The sequence below is a fragment of the Carassius auratus genome, chromosome 24 (assembly GCF_003368295.1).
Source record: "Carassius auratus strain Wakin chromosome 24, ASM336829v1, whole genome shotgun sequence".
Lineage (NCBI taxonomy): Eukaryota > Metazoa > Chordata > Actinopteri > Cypriniformes > Cyprinidae > Carassius > Carassius auratus.
Genome location: NC_039266.1, coordinates 7117467 through 7143459, shown reverse-complemented (window position 1 = coordinate 7143459; position 25993 = coordinate 7117467). Strand labels below are relative to the sequence as shown.

At 35.8% G+C, this 25993-nt stretch overlaps 2 protein-coding genes across 4 annotated transcripts in view; one reads left to right on the top strand and one right to left on the bottom strand.

Annotated features, from left to right (window-relative positions):
- The window catches only part of sugct (succinyl-CoA:glutarate-CoA transferase), a 109840-nt gene extending 101864 nt beyond the window's left edge, over positions 1–7976 (bottom strand). Inside the window, exons 1-6 of one of the 2 annotated variants that reach the window (XM_026200857.1) lie at positions 7823–7976; positions 7206–7251; positions 7023–7096; positions 6528–6613; positions 6382–6432; positions 6154–6274 (exon numbers count right to left, since the gene is read on the bottom strand). In XM_026200857.1, the coding sequence (XP_026056642.1) occupies positions 6154–6274; positions 6382–6432; positions 6528–6613; positions 7023–7096; positions 7206–7251; positions 7823–7940 (496 nt within the window). In that variant the 5' untranslated portion in view covers positions 7941–7976. Of the gene's footprint in view, positions 1–6153; positions 6275–6381; positions 6433–6527; positions 6614–7022; positions 7097–7205; positions 7252–7787 lie in introns of both variants that reach the window. The other variant, XM_026200858.1, reaches the window with a different exon arrangement.
- A 2893-nt stretch (positions 7977–10869) lies between these two features.
- Positions 10870–25909, top strand: gyg1b (glycogenin 1b). 2 transcript variants are annotated; one of them, XM_026200856.1, is made up of 7 exons: positions 10870–10991; positions 12252–12387; positions 12476–12650; positions 13305–13467; positions 23532–23658; positions 23940–24150; positions 25216–25362. In XM_026200856.1, the coding sequence occupies exons 1-7, from the start codon at positions 10985–10987 to the stop codon at positions 25360–25362; spliced, it is 966 nt and encodes a 321-aa protein (XP_026056641.1). In that variant the 5' UTR covers positions 10870–10984. The 2 variants fall into 2 exon arrangements, with proteins under 2 accessions (XP_026056641.1, XP_026056640.1); XM_026200855.1 differs by having other exon boundaries at positions 10904–10991; positions 12249–12387; positions 25216–25909.
- Positions 25910–25993: the final 84 nt, after the last annotated feature.

Sequence of the window (25993 nt, the reverse complement as noted above, 5' to 3'; positions counted from 1 at the left end):
GATTAATTTGATTCTAGGAACTCCATCGTAGTTCTAAGACTTTTGACTCACTACACATCTATGGATGTGTTTATTTCCTTGGCAGAGGTATGAGCGGCTTAAGGAAAATCTGTCATGCCCTAGTATGAAAACAGCAATGTTCTGGCCAGAGTTTGTGCAAGAATATTTCACAAAGCAGCATCGCTTCATAACATTTTTCCTTCTCTCTTTGCTTTAATTACTTGTGTTTGCTAAGGCAACAATCACTGTTATTACCGTACTGCTAATACTCAGATTTAAGAATAAAAAAAATAATAATAATAAAGTAGTAAACCATGCGTTACACATTTGCAAAGAGTAAAAATAAATAAAATAAATAACAATATTAACAATAAAAATACAGTACCATTGTTTACAGTATTATGGGTCGTCTGTATATTTTTAACCATATATTTCATTAAGTGATGTAATGTACAAATACCAATCTACCTAAACCACCAAAATCTGCTTTTTGCCTTAAATGTACTGATAAACACCATAATACAAGGAAAAAATTAAGTAAATAGACAACAGAAAACATCACACAAAATCTTACCATGCTAACTAATAACTAAAATTAAGAAAAAATAAAATGATCCATACAAAATATGTGACAAGTCTCACAGTGATTTCTGAAAATGCGCTTTTACTTTTTCCATATGGTAATTTATAGTTCTTACTCGAAAAAAAAAAAAAAAAAATCTGATTACATAGAAGCCCTTTACAATTTTTTCACTGTATATGTTAAGGTAACTTCCAGTTAACCAGGGTTTACTATAGCATTTTTACAGTGATTTTCAAGAACTTTTACACCATTCAGACTGGAATGAGAACTCAAATCATGCTAAAGTTGCTGAGGAGAGGGGTGAGCTTTTACATTTCTAAGTGAATGATCAAGACCCTGGTAAATCCCTTGCAAATATACAGCTTTTCTCTTCACAAAATCAACAAGGATCATCTGTTTGGACTCTTATTCTGACAGCACCCATTCACTGCAGAGGAACCATTGGTGAGCAAGTGATCTAATGCTAAAATTAATTAAATCTATACAAATGAAGACACAAACTCATTAACATCCTGGAAGGCCTGAGGATGAGAAAATATATAGAACATTTTCAAACAAAAAAGGCTAAACTAATTATTCAAACTTGTATTTTAGCAGTCATTCAGCGAGATTAGAGAACTGGTTTCTAAGAGAATCACAACAACAGCAGAATTAACTAGATGTAGTGTTGTCTCCATTCATCAGACAGGCCAGGTTTCTCCACTGCCAGCTTTGACACCATGTGAAAGGCATCTAATGCCAAACCTCAGCACATCTGGGTGTGGAGGCCCATCTAATGAAGGACAGATGCTGAAAATGACTCGCCTTCTCAGGCGCCACTTAATCCGCTTTAATTTGCTGTAAAGAAATGAAACCCCAATAATAAAAAGAAACGGGGAGCTTAGTCGCTTCTGTGGACGCCGAGCACCCAGGAGACCTCAACCGTCTCCAGAAGAGGAACAGGAGTCTGTGGTTCTCCTTCTCTGTACTGATTACTCCACGTTAACCAGACTAGACAATGTGTGTCTCACCCGAAAACACCCGTTCCATATCTGCATGGACCGTGACAGACATGATGCACTCCTGATAAAAACGGTGTGAAATCAAAACCAACCTTTTATAGTGGGAACATGAAAAAATTGATAAATCTGAAGGGTATTCTGGTGTTTTTTGTTAGTTATCTGAGTTAACTAGCTGTTGCATTCAAAACAGTGTTCTACCGGGTTGTCCAAAAACCCAGATGGCTCAGAATTACAACCCAAATGGTAATATTTTTGACAAAAGGAAGAGTATTTCAAGCATATAATGAGCATGCTCGATACTTTAACCCTGCAGGAAGAAGAAAAACCTTCTATAGTAAAAAACAGACAAAGATTCGATGCTTTCGTGGCCAAGTTTGGTCATCGTTACGCCAGCAATGGCAAATCCCAAGGTTCCTGACAACGCTGATGTCAACATCTGATTAATCTCCCATGTGTGGGACCTCTTTTTTTTTTGGAGTGCAAGGCGAATTATGTCTCGTATCAAAGATGCATCTAGTCTGCCAAGTCATGGTTTTAAGCCTCTACGGGGATTTGCACGAGCAATCACAATGTATAGGTTACACAGTGCCGTTTCCTGATGAAATTGGGCCAAAATAAAAAATGGGTCACTCCCAAATTGCTACTGGGCCACAATTTTGCCCCCTCAGGACTGAAGCAATAAACCAAAGGATGTCAATAAATCAACTGACGGCATGCCACTGCAAGGCCCATTACAAATAAATTAGAAAAGACTGCAGAACTGCTACAGCATGTGAGATACAAACCAGCCATAAATGAATGACTTCCCTTATTCCTGATTGGGGTGTCCAATTAATCACAGTTCATGTGGTGGGGCAGGAGACTGGTAATGATATTTGCTTAAAGCAAAGATTTAAAGGCTTCAACAAGAGAGCCACAGCAGACCTCTAGTGCTGGATCCAACATTCCCAATCTAAGGCCCGTTTGCCGAGCGTATGCAGTTTTTTTTCTCCATGCCTATGTTAACAGGTCAGCACATCCACACTGCACACAATGCAATCCAGGAGCAGTGCATATGTAGTCGTCTATTATTGTTGTGCTCCATGAGCTGAATTAAAGTGACAGCACATTGTTCACGGTAAAAGTGGACATAGATGGACACAAAAATGTGGAAATTACACCATAAATGCATTTAATTTAAGTCTACTGTGTTTCACAGTCAACACGTATGGCTTTTGGCTAGGTTTAATTGTTTTGCCACTTGCTTAAGCAACTTTTCAACAATGCATTGATACTGATATCTTTATATTTACTGTGCAAAATGTACATACTTTGCAAGACTCTGTTAATGTACTGTAAAAAGAGAATCACAATACTGAAAAAGCATGAAAGGGATAGTTCACACACAAATTAAATCAACAGAATGAACGAAAGCACGAGTCAATCAATCAATCAGTCAGTCAATATACTGATATCCACAGGTTTAAGGAAACCAAAGCAGATAGCAAAACCACAGAAGGCACAATGATGACAATCGACTAGAGGAAAATTCCTGTCAAATAATAAATCAAATAGCACTTGTGGAAACTAAGCGTTCCAGACTGATTTTACACTCAAGAAGAAAGTGAAAAATCCTTTCAGAAGGGGAAAGTTAAATGATACAGGATGAGCAGAGTAAATCACTCCAATTTAACCGTCCAGCATCTACAATTTAATGAGGTCTTGTGGGTTACGCCTCCAAATCTTTATAAGCAGCGCGAGACATGGGAATCCAGCTGTGATTTGTGATCTTACAGAGAACAGCAGAAAAAACGCAGTCTTTGAGTGCAAATCATTGCTAACCGCAAGACGTGTCATTGCAGTGTTGACACAATGTAACGACTAAGATCACTGCCAACATGACAGCATTGTTTGCTGAACTCATTTGAATGGTTTGAATTTTTCTGCGTGCTGATAGATGCTGTAATTTATACTACCTCATGTTCCCATGTAAATAAAAACAGACATTTCTCAGTAGTTCAGCAACAGTATTAAATCCAGATGCAATCTGTAGTAAAATATTTTACACCTATATAATCAAAAAAAAAAATCCATGTTAGTTTGACAAAAACTGGTGACTTTTTATAACAGAAATGTGTGCTTGAGAAATGTGTGCTTGTCTACAGAAATGCTGATTTCCATTTCCTTGTCAAGTGTGACTTGACTGCAGGATTTATGGGTGCATGACACGTGAAACCAATCACCAAAGCAGCCAGCGTGGTGACAGTGCCCATCCGCTTCAGATTAGCGTGGCTACAGAACAATTAAAGCGTGGCTTTGTTTATGAGTGATTAAAAAAAATATTCAGACAGTAAAGTAAATTAGCCTTTTCATAAGGGCCATACAACTGAAAACATTAGGGTTTATGGGTTAAAAGCAGGCCAGATTTAGAATACCATAGGTGTGTCTACAGTACAGAAAACCTGGCTTTTACATGGATACCTGGAGACGTAAAGGTAATGAGCACTTCAGCTTTTTGTTGCAGCGGTCTTCTTCCATTTATACAAACACACCCAGTTTCTCTATTAATTAATGTCATAGACTGCATCATAAATGCATAATAAAAGAGAAAACGCTTAAAAAATGTGCAATGACACACATATCTTCAACAGGCAGGGAGCCCGGGTCCACTGGGGGGCCTCAAGAACACAAATACAAACATTAAAAAAATAATAATAATAAAAAAAGATTATTAATGTCAATATAATCTAAATTCAATCTAAATAAAATACTAAAACCATTAATATGTAAATTATTTATCATATAATTTGATAACATAATAATATCATAAAACATTGAAAATAGTTTTTTTTTTTTTTTTTTTTTTACCACAGCTTGATGTTGTAAACATGTTACCCTCATTTGCAACTTAAAACCGATGCGTGTGAACTGTAAAATCTATTTGGGAGCATGTTTGCATGTTGGTCTTAAAGCTGTGTTAAAACATCAGTTTTATGAAATTTAAAAGTTAAAAAGTCTTGAATGTGTTAATAAAATAGCATTTAAATACTTAACATAAATAGTCTTAAAAGAATAAAACATATATGTATAGTCAACATTTGAAGTGGATCAAAACCTTTCATCAAGGTTGTCCTAAAACCAAAATTTGATCTTGTCTTAGGACAACTTTGATTAACTTTTTTTGATTCACTTCAAATGTTCACTACTGTGTGTGTATATATATATATATATATATATATATATATATATATATATATATATATATATATATATATATATATATATATATATATACACAACACATATATAAAATGTAAAAAGGTCTTACATTTGGGGATGGAAAAACAGGAATTGGGTAGTGGTTGACCGATATATCGCCAAGGCCGATATTTGGCATTTTTCAGATATCAGCCGATAAGTTTTATGCTTGGCCGATGTGTTTGAGGCGGGACTTTTATTTTGACGGTGCTGAGAGCAGCAGCACCTGAACACACAGGGCTCACACTCTCTCTCGTGTTTACTGTCATCATTAACAGTTCCGTCTAATACAGATAGAACGGATAAACAGAGCAATTAATGTATACAAAAAGTATTGGATTGATTGCTTTTATATTATTAGTAATAGAAAGGCAAATGTTATAATACTTTTTTGATTGGCATCAGCATTAAGCAAAGACGCATTTATATAATTCATACAAATCTTTGAATGACTAATGAATATTTTTACTTTATACATTTGCCCACTGTCATATTCATATCATATCAAATGAGGGTTACCCTGGTTTTATTAGAAAAATATTTTTCCAAATGCACACAAACTTCCCAGAATACTGAGTGCAAAGTTGGTTATGGTGTTTACTTTCTTTTTAATTTAATTTAATTTTTTATTAAATATTTATTTTATTTATCTAAAGTATGTTTATTGTACACATTTATTTTTTTATCCATTGCCAAATTCTTTCAAATTTATTTTTAATATTGGCTTTATATCAGCCCCCTGCTTTCCAAGATATCGGCATCGGCTGTCAAAAAAACTATATCAGTCAACCACTAGAATTTTGATAGAGTTTAATGTGATTATTAACATTCAAAAGACTATGATTTAATAAAAAAAAATCTCAGAGATGCACATTCAATGTCAAAACGCAGAGCTGTTGCACATTCTACAGACTCTGTCTATCAGAGTGGTTTACAATCAATATATAACATGCATTTATGTCAAGAGACAGTCATAATAATTAAGAGTATATCATAAATGTTTACTTAATGGTGTTTATACAGTTATATGTTGTAAATGGTTGTATTTTATGCTAAATGTAATTTAAATGAGCAGCTGACAATGGTAACATTTCAAAATAAAAGTCCAAATGTATTTCTGGATTGTTTATAACTAAAACTCCTGAAATATGCACAGAAAAAAAAAAAAAAAAGGGAATCATGGTTATTTTAAACTGGTATTCAGTATTTATTTTCAACTCACTTTTGATAAGACACATTTATAAAGACATGCAACTTTGTCATAATTACAGCAGAAATCATGCAAATAGCTTTTACCGGGGACTCTTTTCATACTGCAAATATTGTGTTCACCTGTGATAGAGCAATAGATGAGCTGAGGGGCCACTTTACTCAACTCCTCGTACCCGAGTCCCATCTCATTCAGCTTCCCGGGCAAGTAATTCTCCACCAGAACATCACAGACTCTGGCAAGCTGACAGAAGAGACAATGCAGTGCGAGAGACAAGGTGTTCAAGCCAAAATATATCAAACAGCAACAGTTCTGTAATGCATCGAAGTATAAAAACACTGAACTTCTACCTCAGTTACAAGTTTGGTCCCCAGTGGATCTTTAAGATTAACAGCAATGCTCTGCAAGAAAGGAACCACAATTACAATAGCGGAAATGAGGATCTCATGCATTTTAAAGATGAAAATTGATAAGATACGAATAAAACGGAGTATACCTTTTTGTTCCTGTTCACACTCAGAAAATAAGCGCTCTCTTCACCCACAAACGGAGGCCCCCATGCTCTCGTGTCGTCTCCGGAGCCTGCCACACATTCATTCACAGCTCAATACAGTTCAGCAGAGTTCACCGTCAGTGTTTAGAGCTAACAAAGAATCAGTTTTACATGCAACACGAAGCATTTAATATGATGAATGTCCTTACAGTGGAAACAGCACTACCTACCTCAAAATATTAGCTTTTTTTGGCATGCTTGGTCAAATAACTGTTTAATATACATGCAAGCAAACCTAATAAATTTGTATTATTATTATTATTATTTTAGAGCTTGATTCACTTTCAGTATATAAAAAACAGTGGCAAAGAAGAAATAACTTCCTTCGGCAGAATTTGAACTTTGGGATGAAACTAATCCTTGAAATGATGCCAACATCTTAAACTAGAATTCATGCACTATGTCAAATAAGATGTGCACTATTTACACAAACCTTACCTGGTCGCTCAACCTTGATCACCTCGGCTCCCAAATCTCCCAATATCATAGTAGCAAAAGGGCCAGCCAAAACCCTGCATTGCACACCGTGTAGTCACTTATTTTGTATATATATATATATATAGCAAATAAAATAGTTGTGTATTGTGATTGAGAAGCATGCTATGAATGCACAGCTCGTACCTCGTCAGATCTAAGACTTTCACTCCATCTAGTGGTCTGACCTGACCTTCACAGAGAAAAGAGTTTAAATTATTAACAATAAATCATTCTAGAATTCCTCATTGATAGATTAAAAAAAAAGTGAAGAAAAAAACCCATTATTCATACAAACTATGAATAAAAGTCTATACAGCATCTAAATAATGCCAGTTCATGAGAGCTCATCCCTGACAGTGTTCAGCTTGATTATATGATTAACAAAAGCTTGAAATCACACCTTGTCTGGCTTGTCAAAGGGCAAACGGGTTAAAAAATAACCAATCCTTCAATATTTCAGCTTACGAGAAAGAAATCAAATAAAAAAAGACAAAAGAGGTACAACTGTTGACTATATATTTCTCCGTTTCTTTTAAATGCATGTGTGTGTATACATAAACCAGCAGGTGTGTACACAGTTATGTTAAAATAAACTGATGTTTACATCACTTCCACAAAGTAAACACGTAGGTATCTGTGCATACGCCATCAAATAAAGTGTTCATATAAAGTACACAATCGCAAAGTGACTGTAGAGGACTATGACACTAATGTTTGATCACACACCGCCTGAGCTGCTCGGTTTATAACACGGCTGCTACCTTGCAGTTTGGCAGAGATTGGTCGTCTTATAGTCACACACTTCGTCTTATTCGGATGTAGAAACTGTGATGTTCTGCTTAGATCAGACAAAACTCTCATCAGAACGCTTCCCGACATGTTGACTCGACGTTTACGTAAGTTACGCAACGTCTAGCCCCGCCTCCGCGATTAGAAAAGTAACATGTATCACATGACCACGCAGCTCACGCCACTTTAATCATTTTGAATCCAACTTTTTTTTTTTTTTGTAAGTCAAAGCAGCATTAAAAAAAGAAAAAACAGAAAATAAAAATAAACCAGAAAGATATTATCCACGAAATAACTAAAAATAAATTATCAATCAAAAAGTTTTCAAGAATTTAATAAATTTATTTTGCTTTTTGCTTTTTGCTTTTTGCTTTTTCGTACCTTTCTCAGATATTGAATTAGGTCAATTTTAAATAGTATGATGTTCGGTTTATAGTTTGCCTTTTTGTTACACTTAAATATTTAATCTCAAATTCAGTATTCTTATTGTTCCAAATAATAGGATCTAAGTTCTATGTATAACCATATAAATAGAACCTGTTTATGGAAATACCCTGATTGAGCTTGATTACATCAAAATCTCACAAATCTAAAAAAAAAAAAAAAAAAAAAAAAAAAATATTCAGGATATTTCCTATTTATTTCTTTATCCGTATATTGTTTAAATATGCAGTTAGCAGCATTGAAATCAAGTACATTTAGACACCCCTCTTCAATTGGATCGCATAAAATAGTCTTTTATAAATTGTGTCTTTGTTTAGATTATCTATATTGGCTTAAAGTGGCACATAACACCCATGTTAATTGATATGTTTTGTCCCTGATGAAAAAAAAATAAAGAAATATAAACAGTTGATCTTTTTTACACATGCATTCATATAAAATATGTACAAACACAATATATATATATATATATATATATATATATATATATATATATATATATATATATATATATATATATATATATATATATATATATATATATAATTTACAAATATTCCAGTAAACATATGAATATAAATGCTTTAACTCGTGTGTCCAAACTGTTGGTGCAAATGCTTTTTTTCTTCTTCTTCTTCTTTAGGAAGTGACTAATCCACACCTGCATTATCCTGTTGAATGAGGGTTTGTTGGGGACAATCTAGACATATTGGATACTTTATGCTATTACCACAAAACTTTGGAACAGATACAGCTAACATACTGGGGAACATCATCAAAAAATAATTTTCCTTGTGCCTTATTTCTGTCCTGTAGATACCAAATTCAATATTTCTATATTTTAATGCAAGGGGGAAAAAATCCATTGAAAATTCTCATGCTGAAAAATAGGTGATCAAATTTTTCATATTCTTATTTGACATTCAGTGTCTCATGACAGAAATAAGGTAGTGCTGTATGTGAATTTAATGTTGTGGTGATATCATGAAGTGATCAAAAGCTACAACATTTGGAACCCAGGAAGCCTTTCTCTGAGCCCTTGACAGTTTTGAAATTGTTGTTATGAAGTAATAACTGTTAAAAAAAAACTCAGCTAAAACTATGGGAGTTCGGGCTTTCTCTTCTTTGGCTCCTAAATTGGGGAACTCCTTTCCCCTGAGATTAAAAAAGCCTAATCCCTTAGTGTTTTTAAACCGTCCCTTAAAACCTACCTTTTTTAGGGTAGCTTTTATGTGATTACTTTGTCTTTTATCATATTGACTTTGTATTGTTTGGTTAGTTTTTTGCTGCCGGTACTTTTGTGTGTTTCTTTTAACTTCATATTTTTATGTGCATGTAAAACACTTTGGGATGCAACTTTTAAAGGCGCTATACAAAATAAAGTTTAGTATTATTATTATTATCGTCATCTTAAAAACTAATTCTGTGTGCAGGGGTGGGTTTTCCATTTCGGGAGCCCTAAGCAATATCAAGTCACAAGGTCCTATAGCTCTAACCATCATGGGTTGATGAAGCACTACTACACTAAGAAAGAAAGAAAGAAAGAAAGAAAGAATCACACTTTTACAGAAACTGTTGCCTTTAAAAAATAAATAAATAAATTACTTTTTCAACCGGCTTTGTTGTTTTTATAATAATACCAAACCAAAACTTTGAAATCATTATTATTATTTGACTGTAAGCTGTTTTTATTTTTTTGTTTTTTTTTATCTTCACTCTGTTGTCCATAGGTGTACTTTTGCTGGTGTATTTCTTAATACATATTACATAAGATGTAAAACTGGTTTATAATTTAAACATTTCCAGAAATGTTTTTTTTTTTTTTTTACAATATCAGAAAGATAGACATAAACATTAGAACAAAAACAATTGGGGGAATTTCAAGAAACTTACAATAAATGCTGTAATGCCCCGATATATTATTTATTAGGGATAATGTACGGTCAACATATATGTGTTCATATCTGAACTGGCATAGGAGAATTACCTAGAATTATTTAATATTCATTAATTAGGAGTCAAAATGAAAGCAACCCTTAACTCTGACCAGTAGGTGGCATGAGACACCAATCAGTTCGTGTCTATAATTCTATTCTACTCTATTCTAGAGATGTCCTCACTATCAGGTCAAACTGTTGTACATGTGCTCTGCCTATTCAGTTAGTATAGCTAACAAACAGTCCTAATCATAATGTTAACTTAGTTAACTTAGTCTCAGAACAAGTTTTATAGACTAGCTTTTAACAACGTGGTAATCAGTCTTACTTTTCAGATGCAAATTAAATTTAAAAGGCTATGAAGTAAAGAAGAAAATATGGATAACTAACCTTTAAAATTAGTCAAAGTAATTTATGCAACTGGCCACAGGACGTTTCGTTAACAATTTGTTAACCATAAACATCAAAAGTTCACACCTTCTCTTTTACATTCATATAAATTACAACCAAAAATCTTGGAAATCTTTCAACTACCCAAGTGCAGTCGCAGATCTGAGGCCACGCCCCAACGATCACGAACCAATCAGGGCCGTGTCCGCAGAGCCCGCTCTGGTCACGTGACCTAAGCAGTATATATAGAGAAAGTCGCGCAGGTATAAATGAACTCAGGGCGTGATACAGAGTCTCTTTCAGTGAAGTGACTCTGATGTTTTGGGAGTCCGAGCTACAGACTAGCTTTGACAAATATCCAGCATGACAGGTATGTGACAATGCACTTTTCAGATAAATCAGACAGAGCTGCTGAAGTGTGGAGAGTTACTTCTGCATATGTGACTAAAGTCTTTAAGGGATGTGGATGTTCACTGCATTGCTCAAATTCATTTTTCTATGGATGTAATTTATGCAATGCTCATTTATGCAGGCATGATTTCTCAAAAGTTCAAGATTATTAATATTGAACTAATAATTAAAAGATTATTTATAATCCAAATCATTTTGGCACAAATTAGACTGTAAAGTATTAATGATGTCCAAATTAAATTGTTCGGTGGAAGAATCGTCTGAAACGGTTTACAAAACCGGTCTGAACACTTTGAATGATTCTCGAGTCAACAGTTAATTGAATCGAGAACCGTCTGTTTTGATTATTATTGTGATAATTGTTTTATTATTATTATTCCCGAGATTGACTCATTATACTGGTTTAAATAAATAGCATTTCATTAAAACAAGCAAAAAGTTTCAGCTGAGAGATATAAGATAATTTAAGTGTTAAATGCAAATGTTAATGATATTTGCGATCTAAATGACTGCTGAATTATGCACCTATGGCTACAAACTGAACTCGTACATTTACCACTAAAACACCTTTTTTTCTTTTTCTTCCTCTTTTTTTTTTCTTTTTGAAGAAAAACAACAATATGGGTTTATTGGAGTATTTTTGAGAATATGGCACGCAGTGATGGCACGTTAAAGGGATAATGCACACAAAAATCAAAATTCTGTCATCATTTACTCACCCTCATGTCGATTGCTGGTATTAAATTAGTTTAGTTCTCAACCACCAACTGTTTGATTATCAGCAATCTTCAAAATATCTTATTTTATGTTCAACATAAGAAAGCAACTCATATAGGTTTGGAACGACATGAAGGTTAATAAATTATCCCCATTTTTGAGGGAACTGTCCCTTTAAGAATCAGTGAATCAGTTTTTGAACGGATTCTTCCAAACTCATTGTTCAAAAGAACCGATTCTCGGAATCTTATCTAAACCATATTCAAATGAAAAATACATCACTTACAAAGGCACAGCTTACAATTGTTCATTTGTTCAATAGTTCATACATTCAGCTTTATAAGTTTCACCACTTTTTTTTTTACATTATTATGAGAGGAAATGTGTATCATTGATGTTTTCTCCTTGTTTTGGGAGGAAATCCATTTTGTTGCCACCTGTTATAGAATAGTAATGTGAAATCTGTCAGTCAGTGTTAGGTCAATCTTCATTTCTTTAGCAGAACAGGCATTCGTCACTTTGGCCACAAACGATAGCTATGCGAGAGGAGCGATGGTGCTTGGAAAATCTCTTAGGAACCACACGACTTCAAAAAAGCTGGTGGTGCTCATTGGTCCACATGTGTCCGATCAGTCGAGGTACAGCATGCTTCATTCAGTCAGTACTGTACTGCAGACTCTCTGGCTTCTGTGGAAAACACAATGAGATGTTTGTGAATGTCTTCAGGGCAGTGCTTCGTAAGATCTTTGATGAAGTCAGGCTAGTGGATGTGTTGGACAGTGGGGACACAGCACACTTGGCCATGATGAAGAGACCTGATCTGGGGGTCACTTTCACCAAGCTGCACTGCTGGACTCTCACACACTACTCCAAGTGTGTGTTTATGGACGCAGACACACTGGTGAGTGTGCATTATGACTTCAAACCAGCTGGTTAGCAGAGAGTTCAAGTTATGCCTTGTCAAAACATGCATGAAATATTTATGTCACTTGAATTGCATTGTGCGTCATTAACTCAGTGTGTGAATGTACTGTACGCCTCTGTGTCTTATTCAGCTTGTTTAATTTGCCAAAAGTAGTGAAGGCATCTGTGCATGCCTTTTATTCATAGAGACATTTATCTTATCAAAAATAAAGTAAAAACAATAATATTGTAAAATATGACAAATTTCTAAAATGTAAACTAAAATGTAATTTATTATCTTGAATACTCTGATGACAAAGCTGAATTATTATCATTTTTGGGGGGAAAAAGTGTTGCTTAATGTTTTTGTGGATTTATGAGAAGTTAAGTATAAAAAAAGACAGCATTTATTTAAAATCCGATTTTTATTTTTTGGGTTACATTGGAGCTGTTTTTACTGTAACTTTTAAGGAGTTCAGCATAATTGCTTAATAATTAATAATAATAATAAAAAAAATAAATAACAGTGTTTCTTAGTAAAATAACTTTTTTTCCCCATACATGCACTAATGAATTGTACATACTACGACCTAAAATCAAACATAAAAATACACTTTTCTGACCAAGTTTGACTCTTTTCTGACGACTGTAGGTTGTCTCCAACATCGATGAGCTGTTTGACAGAGAGGAGCTGTCTGCGGCTCCAGACCCTGGTTGGCCTGATTGTTTTAACTCTGGTGTGTTCGTGTTTCGGCCATCCAACGAAACCTACGGCAAACTCCTGCAGTACTGCACAGAGCACGGCAGCTTCGACGGTATGTAAAACACCACTATCATTCGCTTTGAGATGTGATGTGTCAGGGCTCTATTTCAGTTGGAGCTAATAGCTTTAAGGGCACAGGCTGTTCACACCAAGAACGATAAGTGTAGCGATGACTGTGATGAAAGCTATATTAGCATTAGCATTTATTATGAGTGTGCTACCACTTTAAAAGCTCAATCTTTGGGTGGATTGATTCTGATTGGCTGTCATTATTTTGGACAAACGTAGATTTAGAACGATTATTAAAACTTCATAGTTTTAGTTATCATTATAGTTATTGTCCTTGGTGTAAACCGGCCTAAAGTTATTTTTGTAAGCTGAGGGACAAGTATATTTAATGAATTACTTATTTAACATTATATATTAAAATGTATATAATATATGTTTATATTAGGGGTGTAACGGTTCACAAAATTCACGGTTCGGTTCGATACGATACACTGATGTCACGGTTCGGTTCGGTTCGGTTCGATACGTTTTAGATACAGCAAAATGTAAAAACATCTCAACTTTTCAGAATGCCGCAAGCGCACCGCGGGTCATGTGACAAGAACTAACCAATCAGCTTCATCCTTTCCCGTAACAACGTTGAGAGCTCAGCCAAGATGAAGGATCAGCTGATCATAGTTGTATATGGATTGCAATTTTGAAATAAATTTAGTAGCAGAGCTACTGCAAGCGATTTTTAGAGCTGCAAATCCATTTATCCTTCGCTGAAATTTCCGCGTCTCATGGAGAGAGCACGTCATTGTTGCTTAGCAAAGACAGACGCCTCATGAGCGCTTCTGCCCGAGCGCTTTGGAAAGGAGGAGAAAGACGTGCTTAGCGTTTTCCACGCGTTTTTAGGAGCGATATGTGAACGGCCCCTAAGGCGCTCGCTCACTCAGCACGCGCTGAAGGCTCGTTGCAAAATGTCGAATGCCTTTAACAGACCAGAAATATAAGATCCTAAAATAACCAACAGGTCTGGTGTTTGGGTTGGATTCCCTGTAAGCTATAGTTTCTAAATGCTGCAGGGATAGTTTGCTGCGTGCATGTTTCTCCTTTTTTTCGTCTTTCCCAGATAGTACTGACGCATATATCCCAGATATTCCCGCTGGTGTTTTTTTTTTTTTTTTTTTTTATTCCCGCTGGTGTACCCTGTCATGTTGCAGATGCGACATACCGTTGTTTTTTTATCCACCACTCTCTTGCCATCACCATTATAGCTTAAAGGGAATCCAGTGCACCCAAACACCAGACCTGTTGGTTATTGGAGGATCTTCTCATTTCTAGTCTGTTAAACGCATTGGCTATTTTGCAACGAGCCTTCAGCGCGTACTGAGTGAGCGAGCGCCTGCTGAGTAGCCTAACATAAACATATAAGATGGTGTTTTTTTCTTCTTCGGGAGTGTCAGGGGCGTTGCCTGTTACGTTGTTTGGGTTATTGGGCTACCTTGTTGAACGCATATCATTATATTTCTCTCTCTCTCTTTTTTTTTTTTTTCAAATATAATTAATTACTCCAACGAACCGTTCGGTATACATAATGCGTACCGCGTACCGAACCGAAAGCGTCGTACCGAACGGTTCAATACGAATACGCGTATCGTTACACCCCTAGTTTATATGTATATATAATATATATTAAAATATTAAATTCTGCAGAGTCTTTCCTGCTGCTCTTTTCCACACGACAAAAACAAAACATAGTGATACTAGGAGCTATATAGAATGACAAAAAGGCACTTCAGAAGTATTTTATGTGACATTGCATTATATTCTGAATCTTTTTTAAACATACAATATTTTTGAGTCACTAAATCTTTTCATCCATGGAAAGTTGAGAGAAAAACTGTAAAAAAAAATAAAAAATAAAAAATAAAAATAAATAAAATAATATATATATATGTGACAATTGGATTTAAATAAATAATACATATGTGAAAATAAATCAAATATAAAAACCAAAAGTAACAAAATAATTTCCAAATAATATTTATACATATTTTTATTTTTTTATTATTTAATATTAACACAAAATAAATTAAGAAACACTGTTTGTGGCATCTACAAGGTTGAGAAACCCCTGATATAGAGCACTTTTAATGGTACTTTCTTTTTTTAACCAGTTTAGAGTTTAGATCTAATCACTGTCTATTTACAGCACTCTTCTGATCCTTGAGTCTTGTCCAGATCCTAATCTATGTTTATACCAGTTTTCAAACTTCCTATATTTATCTCTCTGGTGATCCGGGTGCTTATCAATACCTCGTCTATTTTAGCTGATGTTTCTGAATGGATGGATATAGTTCTACCTCTCCATTCCAGCTGAAACCTCTCTGCGTTTCCCCACACGCCCGGCACTTTGATGTGTGCTCATCTTACGCACACTGTCAGCGTAATTAAGTCGCCCTTCCCTGTATGCATCACAAAATTACCTCAAGCGAAAATGCCCAACAGAGCCTCTCGAGTATTGCCCAACACAGCTGGTTCATAAGCCCGGCAAAAGGAATTTGGCACGGACGCCTTAACAAACAAAAGCCCTTTCATGGCTACCCTGTTTTTCCTTTTCTTTAGGAGCCAAGGGCCATTTTCTACAGCCACCTCTTGGCGTAGCTGCTCGTTATGCAACTTTTATGGGTTTTAGCCATTTGGTAAAATGGCTATCAGAAAAAGTGCATGTTTATTTTTCCCTATGCTTTGTTTCTCACTTGTTAGTTGATAACATGCAGGAGGAATAATTATTTGCATATGTGAGTGACTTGCAGATTTATGATGTATTGGTGTAAATTTTTGGACATGTTTTCAGCTCGGCGACACAGTGAACCCATTCTTATGAGTCTGGCTGGAGTTTGAGCGTGACGGTCGAGGAACCAATTAGATTGCTCCATTTTGAGGGTGGGCTCTGCTTACATTATGGAGACTGGCAGCTTTTCAAAAGCCTGTTTATTATGCTTTTGTTATTCCACAGAATCCAGAGGCTCTTTTGGACTGTCATAATTGCAGGCTGCATAAATGCTACACAATCTTGTCCGCCTGAGCTTTCGGTCTATTTTTGACTGTCCTCTGACACATCATAATAATTTGTAATAATTGCTTTATTTTTAGCTGAGATAGATTGTTTGTGGTCATAACAGGGAAAGCTTGGACTCTTCTTCATGATGTCTTGTGGTATTCTCTGCTTAATGAAGCTTTGAGCTTGGGAGAGAAGAACATGATTTAAGATTTTTATTCCTCACACGATTATATAGAGAATCTAAAATGAAATCTAGAAGGAGAAACTCAACAATTTCAGAGGACAATCTGACTGGTGCTTTTCTGTTCAAATTATGCCACCATAAAGCTGGAGTTTTCTGCCAGGCTGGTGTATATGAGGTTGTTAGGGTGTGCTGTGTGATTTCTAAGATGTTTTGAGGGTGTTCTGGGTGGTTGCTATGGCAATGTTATGGGTGTTCTGTGTGGTTGCTATGGCAATGTTAGGGTTTTCTGTGTCGGTGCCATGGTATTGTTATGGTGTTCTGTGTGGTTGCCATGGCATTGTTAGGGTGTTATGTGTGGTTGCTATGGCAATGTTAGGGTGTTCTGTGTGGTTGCTATGGCGATGTTAGGGTTAGGGTGTTATGTGTGATTGCTATGGCATTGTTAGGGTGTTCTGTGTGGTTGCTATGGCAATGTTAGGGTGTTCTGTGTGATTGCAATGGCATTGTAAGGGTGTTCTGTGTGGTTGCTATGGTAATGTTAGGGTGTTCTGTGTGGTTGCTATGGCAATGTTAGGGTGTTCTGTGTGATTGCAATGGCATTGTAAGGGTGTTCTGTGTGGTTGCTATGGTAATGTTAGGGTGTTCTGTGTGGTTGCTATGGCATTGTTAGGGTGTTCTGTGTGGTTGCAATGCCAATGTTAGGGTGTTCTGTGTGGTTGCTATGGCAATGTTAGGGTGTTCTGTGTGATTGCAATGGCATTGTTAGGGTGTTCTGTGTGGTTGCAATGCCAATGTTAGGGTGTTCTGTGTGGTTGCTATGGCAATGTTAGGGTGTTCTGTGTGATTGCAATGGCATTGTTAGGGTGTTCTGTGTGGTTGCAATGCCAATGTTAGGGTGTTCTGTGTGGTTGCTATGGCAATGTTAGGGTGTTCTGTGTGGTTGCAATGCCAATGTTAGGGTGTTCTGTGTGGTTGCTATGACAATGTTAGGGTGTTCTGTGTGATTGCAATGGTATTGTTAGGGTGTTCTGTGTGGTTGCAATGCCAATGTTAGGGTGTTCTGTGTGGTTGCTATGGCAATGTTAGGGTGTTCTGTGTGATTGCAATGGCAATGTTAGGGTGTTTTGTGTGGTTGCTATGGCAATGTTAGGGTGTTCTGTGTGATTGCTAAGGCATTGTTAGGGTGTTCTGTGTGGTTGCAATGGCAATGTTAGGGTGTTTTGTGTGGTTGCTATGGCAATGTTAGGGTGTTCTGTTTGATTGCTAAGGCATTGTTAGGGTGTTATGTGTGGTTGCTATGGAAATGTTAGGGTTAGGGTGTTCTGTGTGGTTGCTATGGCAATGTTAGGGTGTTCTGTGTGGTTGCTATGGCATTGTTAGGGTGTTTTGTGTGGTTGCTATGGCAATGTTACGGTTAGGGTTAGGGTGTTCTGTGTGGTTGGTATGGTAATGTTAGAGTGTTCTGTGTGGTTGCTATGGCAATGTTAGGGTTAGGGTGTTCTGTGTTGTTGTTATGGCATTGTTAGGGCGTTCTGTGTGGTTGCTATGGCATTGTAAGGGTGTTCTATGTGGTTGCTATGGCATTGTTAGGGTGTTCTGTGTGGTTGCTATGGCATTGTAAGGGTGTTCTATGTGGTTGCTATGGCATTGTTAGGGTGTTCTGTGTGGTTGCTATGGCATTGTAAGGGTGTTCTATGTGGTTGCTATGGCAATGTTAGGGTGTTCTGTGTGGTTGCTATGGCATTGTAAGGGTGTTCTATGTGGTTGCTATGGCATTGTTAGGGTGTTCTGTGTGGTTGCTATGGCATTGTAAGGGTGTTCTGTGTGATTGCTAAGGCATTGTTAGGGTGTTCTGTGTGATTGCTAAGGCATTGTTAGGGTGTTATGTGTGGTTGCTATGGAAATGTTAGGGTTAGGGTGTTCTGTGTGGTTGCTATGGCAGTGTTAGGGTGTTCTGTGTGGTTGCTATGGCATTGTTAGGGTGTTTTGTGTGGTTGCTATGGCAATGTTACGGTTAGGGTTAGGGTGTTCTGTGTGGTTGGTATGGTAATGTTAGAGTGTTCTGTGTGGTTGCTATGGCAATGTTAGGGTTAGGGTGTTCTGTGTTGTTGTTATGGCATTGTTAGGTTGTTCTGAGTGGTTGCTATGGCATTGTAAGGGTGTTCTATGTGGTTGCTATGGCAATGTTAGGGTGTTTTGTGTGGTTGCTATGGCAATGTTAGGGTGTTCTGTGTGGTTGCAATGGCAATGTTAGGGTGTTTTGTGTGGTTGCTATGGCAATGTTAGGGTGTTCTGTGTGATTGCTAAGGCATTGTTAGGGTGTTATGTGTGATTGCTATGGAAATGTTAGGGTTAGGGTGTTCTGTGTGGTTGCTATGGCAGTGTTAGGGTGTTCTGTGTGATTGCTATGGCATTGTTAGGGTGTTTTGTGTGGTTGCTATGGCAATGTTACGGTTAGGGTTAGGGTGTTCTGTGTGGTTGGTATGGTAATGTTAGAGTGTTCTGTGTGGTTGCTATGGCAATGTTAGGGTTAGGGTGTTCTGTGTTGTTGTTATGGCATTGTTAGGGTGTTCTGAGTGGTTGCTATGGCATTGTAAGGGTGTTCTATGTGGTTGCTATGGCATTGTTAGGGTGTTCTGTGTGGTTTCTATGACAATGTTAGGGTGGTCTAGTAGTTACACAACAAAGTGTGTTCCTATCTGGTTATGATGTTCTGTGAGATCGCCATGTTGTTGTTAAGATGTTCTGGGTGATGATACAGTAAGTGTGTTGCTATGCAATGCTAGGGTGTGCTGGATGGTTACTATGGCATTGTTAGGGTGTTCTATGTGGTTGCTATGGCAATGTTAAGATGTTCTGGGTGATGATATAGTAAGTGTGTTGCTATGCAATGTTAGGGTGTGCTGAGTTGTTACTATGGCATTGTTAGAGTGTGTGTGCTGTGTGGTTTCTAGGTGGTTATTAGTGTGATACTGCATGGTTGGTAGGGTGTTCAGGGTCCTAGGAAGTGTGTTCTGAACGGTTCTACGCTGGTTGTAAAAGTGTTGCTATGTGATTACTAATGTGTTGCTAGGGTATTGTGTGAGGTTGTAAGTTGGTTGCTATGGTTTGTAGGCAAGTTGTAAGAGTAATAGATAATTGGTTGTGTGTAGCTTGGTGATTGTTAGGGCGTTGTAGATATTTGTAAGGGCAATGCTCAGTGGTTTCATGGGTGTTGCTAGGGTGGCAGTATCATTTCTAAGTGACTGCTAGAATGTCTTGCATAGTTGCTAAGATTGTCTAGGTAATGATATAATAGCATTGCAAGGGTGTTTCTAAGGCACTGTTAGGTGATGTTATGGTTGAGTTGTTGGGTGGTTACTGTGGTGTGATGGTTGGTCTGGGTGCTTGCTAGCGTAGTGTTAGTTGATTGTTAGAGTTCTGTTTGGTTGTAAGATGCTTGTTCTTAGGGTGTTTTCTAAATAGTAAAAAGGACATTCCTTGGTTGTTCTAGGTGGTTGCTAGGGTGTTAAAGATAGTTGTAAGAGCATTGCTATTTTATTGCCAGATGGTTGATGAGGTATTCTGGATGGTTGTAAGGGCATTGTAGGTTGTTACTCTGGTGTTCTATTGGGTTATAATGCAATTTCTAGATGGTTGCTACTAGAGTGTTTTGAGTGATTAGATGTAATTTGTACTGTTAAGTCATGCTTACATTAACAAAAATGACACAGCAAAGGACCAGTTGTCAAAAAAAAAATTGAAAGAACAGTGATCAGGAATGATCTCAGTGACAAGCAGTTTCAAGAGTTTTGTGCGTCAGACTAACAAACCAGCCTGATCACATCCAGGTTTGTTGGGCGTTCAGACAACTGGCATCCAAAGACAGCGTCAGAGTGTCCTCTCATACCTGCCGAGCATCTGAATCTCTGAAACGGTGAATCAAACAAGCATCTTTCCATTTCCTGGTTTATTACGGTCCCGATGGCCTGAGGCTATCATGTGGACTTGTTCTCATCCTCTGCCAATGTAAACCGGCCAGAGAATATGTGCATTCCTCCACAGTTCAGATCATCCTCTCAAAATGAACACTCCAAGGCCGCAGTAATGTTTGTAGAGCCACTTGCACAAGGAAAGCCCGGGGGAGGATTCTGAACCCTGTTTCTGGGCTCTTGAAGGCACGCCGGAATTAAATAACGCTGGATTGGTTTAGCTGCTAAACCAGCATGCTTTGCAAACAATGCTCCAGCATGTTGGTTAATCTGCTATAGGCACGTAGCATTATTAGGTGACTTTGTAAATGTCTTCTTTGGCTAGCAGTGAGGATGCTGTATATGGGTTGTGCTGACTATATTCATTTCCTTACAGCATGCACATAGCCTGTCCTGGGGCAAATATTCATGTGTTTAAATGCAGAGGATGGAACTGGATTCTAAGTGCAGCCCATAGGTTAACAGAAATAAATAGACTTAAAATGTGTTTTATGCTCGGCCACAATTGTGACTGGTGGGATAATGTGTGTACATAAAAATGGTTAGATATCTTAGCCCAGCTATTTAAAACTGTTTGATCACATTATTGGGTTACTATTATGCATAAAAAATGTATGCAACATTGATAGGAACAATGAGATTTAAAAAAACAAAAACAATATATATTATATATATATATATATATATATAATTTTTTTTTTTTTTTTTTTTTTTTATTAATGCTTAGAGTATAACACATCATTATTGTAACTTTTTTGTAACATTTGAATGTTTAATTTAGTGCAATATTTTGTCACTGAAACATTTTATTGTCATTTTCACTAGCAACTGCATTTGGGTTTATATTGTATATCTAAGTTCACTGTTATCCAACTGGTCACTATTGTGACCATCAGCATGTTTACTCATTCTATGACCACACTCAACAAAACTAAATATATGTGAATGCACATATTTATACTAGACACCCTAAAGATCACGTATACCAAACATCTTTGTCATACATTTCTATTAAGACACTTTACTAGCCTTTAATTTTGGAGCTTTATGCAGCCATCATCTTCTGGTTCAAACAGGAAGTAAACTGCTCTGGTCATGTGACAATTTGCACTAATCACATAAAACTGCACATATTTAATTGAGACCCTTTATTTTTTCCATATTTGCAGGAAGTACACTAACACATCAGTCAGTAAGGTTTTTAGAGCTTTATAAATGAAAACCTTTTTTACAGTCACTATTGTGACCGGTGGGATTAAACGAGTTAATATTTAGTTTAGTTTATTGCACAAGTCATACATAACTTAATACATTCATTCATTCATTACATACATGAACGAACAGGACAGGAAGAAGAAAATCTTATGGTACCTGTCGCTTATTTGTGCACATCAAGAAAACAAAAAACAAGCTACTTTATAAATGGATCAACCCCAATCCTCACCCAAATATTAGTTAATGCATCAAATAATGAGACCTTAGTGTAAAGTGTTACATTCAAAAGACAGAAGACACAATCTGAGTTGATCTCTCACAAAATTATGATTTTTTTATTATTTAATTGTATGTTATGATGCAAATCTTCTAAAGCCATAAAATACCTTAATGTTGCGTGACATACTAAAAATGTGGTTGTTATTCATCATGACAGTCATGACATTTATTACAAAATTACAAACTGAACAAACGGCTCAGATTTGATCACACAAGAAAAGACAGTCAGTCACATGTGAAACAGTCAGAAGGTAGAAAACCTTATTATATAACATCTTTGCAATCAGCCAGATCACTCAAGCAAGCACAGATGAGAGCCTCATAGCAACAACCAACCAAAACACTCAAATTAGAATTCAAAGACTACATTTTATAGTCAATTCCCCCAAAAAGAGTAAACACTCTTCACATTTTTATTATTATCCTTTTGAATTTTTTTTTTTATTAAAGTAATTTTATTTAGTAATTATTAGTTTATTTGTTCGTTTTATTGATTAATTATTAGTTAAATATTATTTTAATCGCCTATATGTTTATTATTTATTAATTCATATTTATTTATTCATTAATAGTATTGTAGCATTCATTCATCTTTGTTATGTATTATTTTAATTAACTGTTTGTTCATTTGTTTATTTTTATTTAATATTTATTTATTGAATCATACTTGATTGAGGATTTATTAGTATTTTGTATATTCATTCATATATTAGTTAAATATAATTATTAGTCTTCTTTAATTGTCTGTTTATTTTGTTGTTCATTCACATTCATAGGTATTTATTTTTGTAATTATTAATATCCATTCTTTCTTTCTTTTTATCCATTCATAATTATATGTATTATTTTAATTGTCTGTTTATTTATTAGCTAATTATTCATTATGTCATAGGTATTTGTAATTCTTAGTATTTATCAATTCATTCTTATTTATAGATTTTTATTATTATTATTTATTTATTCATTCATAGTTCTTATTTTTTGCATTTCATTGTTTATCATAGGAATTATTAGTATTTATGTATTCATTCATAGCTATTATTTTAGTTGTTTGTTTGTTTGTTTATTTTCATTTATTATTTATTTATTAATTTTTATGTTTTATATTATTCATTAGACTGTTAGAATTGTATTTTTTATTAATTTTTTATTTTTTTAGCTATGTATTCTTAGTTATTTATTTGTTTGATTGTTTATTAATTACGTATTTATTTGTATCATTTATTTATTTTTATTTATTTAATGCATTTACACTTGGTGATGCTGGTAGTACAGATATGACACACTTCAGCTTTAGTTGCCCAAATGAATGACTTTTATCAGTGTTATTTCCTTCTAAATTATATAGACAAATAAAAGAGAGCTACTTCATTTGAAGTGACATTATGTAAAATTAATCTGCTCCACAGGAGGGGACCAAGGAGTTCTGAACGGCTTCTTCAGCGACTGGGCAACAGCCGACATCAACAAACACCTTCCCTTCATCTATAACATGAGCAGCATAGCCATCTACACGTACCTTCCTGCATTTAAACAGTGAGTGTGTGTGACTCCAGCAGCACGAGTCACATGAAGGCTGCTCATGCCCTTACATCGGGTTACATAAGAGCGTGAGACTAAATCATCCGAGGAGACGCTAAATTCATAATGCGTTCTTTAATAGTGTGCATGGTGTTCTCACTTCAGGTTTACACCATACACACTGAAAATGTCAGTCAGGAATATAAACACATTTTATTTATTGAAATGCATTCACATACCTGAAGTCACCCGCTATTTTTCAGGAATGCATGCTGAAAAAGTCTTTTGGTCTACAGATACGGTGCAAATGCAAAGGTTGTGCACTTCCTGGGCCAGACGAAGCCGTGGAGCTACACGTATAACCTCACGCAGAGGAGAGTGAGAGGAGACGCGCAGGCCTCGTCTCAGCCCGGCTTCCTGCTGCAGTGGTGGGCTCTGTACAGCGCCGAGGTGCTGCCCGCTCTGATCCGAGAGTATGGAGACCAGCGCTTCGACTCCGGCTGTGAGGTCAGGTCTAAACACACTGACGAACATAACCACGACCTGGAGACTACACACACTGCCTGTGTGCCAACTTACACTACATGATGAGCATGCATTATTCACACACACACACACACACACACACATACACAGACACACGAGTCTTGCATTTACATGTTAGTGTCTATAGTAGCAAAGGCCACAACACTATTCTGTGACATTGTGATTTTTACAGTCATTTGTGATTTAATGAAAAAAAACAACACAATACATTATTTTATTTATTTATCAAAATAATAAAACATTTTATTAGAGCTTGGAATGACTTTAATTTATCAAATAAAGAAATTACATTTTTGAATACCTTGTAATTTATTTGATATATTTATTACGTATTTACATTTATTTTACAGAAATTACATTTTACATTTTAAACTAGTTTATCTCATTTATCCAGATATATTTTATATATGTGCTCAATTTAAATGACTTTTCCATTTCTAGAAATTACACTTTTAAAACTAGTTCATCTATTTTTTTCTTCAGTTTTTATAAAATAAAATAAAGTAAAGTAAAGTAAAGATAATGAAGATCATGTTTATAAAACTAATACTCATTAATGGTAATCATAATAATTACTATTTCTACTTTCATCTCAGTGAATTTTGCTTGACATGACTATAAAAAATGTGTTTTAAATATCAATTTTATATATATATATATATATATATATATATATATATATATATATATATATATATATATATATATATATATATATATATATATATAAAACATTTTCCACAGCAATAGTTAAACACCCCGTGACCTTTGCATTTGTCTGAGATTAAAACATTTTTTTGCGCTTGCCATAATTTGAAAAATGTCTTTTTACATATGTATTTTATTTAACGTAAATATGCATTACTAATTCACACATTTATTCTAGGTCTAGAAATAGTAGTAGTAGTAGTAGACACAAAAGTAGTCCCCCTCAAGACTGAGGATCCTGTCTGAAAAGGACTAAAAGACGAGCTGTTTTAAAGGAGTGTGATGTATTTATCCTCTGTCATGTCCTCTGGTTCACAGGAGGATGCTGCGGCGAGCGAGGAGCGTGTTCAGCCGCTCATGTCCTCAGCGGAGCGCAAGCAGAGATGGGAGCAGGGCCAGGCCGACTACATGGGAATAGACTCTTTTGACAACATTCAGAAAAAGCTTGACGTTTTCCTGAAATAAAAAGTCAAACAGATATTTGAGAGGGTATTCAGCTATGCAAGACTGTCACACTGTGGCTGCTAACACGTCACTCTCTGTCTTCTTCATTCAAGCATGCAATGCTAACTGTACCTTTAAACCTCAAAATGTGAATTCTGGCAGTGCATGGCATTTTTCATAGATAGGGCGGTCACTTGCTCAATGTTCAGTCATTCGTCTGGACTTATACTGACACCTAGAGGTTTGAGGATTCCTGAACATACAAATGCTGACTATACATTGATAAATATATACCATTTACATACAAAAGTCAAGTATTGAGTAACTTCTGCTGTTAGTATTGAAGATGAATAAAACAAAACATTTTTCATAAAGAAAATCAGACTTGTTTTCTTGTTCTTCACCTGTTGTTGATTCTGCTTCGAAGGCTTTCTGCTCTTGAATGTTGATCACATATATCTTCCTTTTTATATCTTTTTACTTTTGTCTTTTTGTATCTCTGTTTTCTTGAATTCTGTGTTACAGAGCCATTGTCCCCTCTGGCTACAAAATAAAACTGGCAAAATGATTATGTGTGAAGTTTCATCTTTTTTTATTAATGTTATTAACTGTAATAGATCTTTCACTTCAGCTGTCAGGAACATTTTTCAGC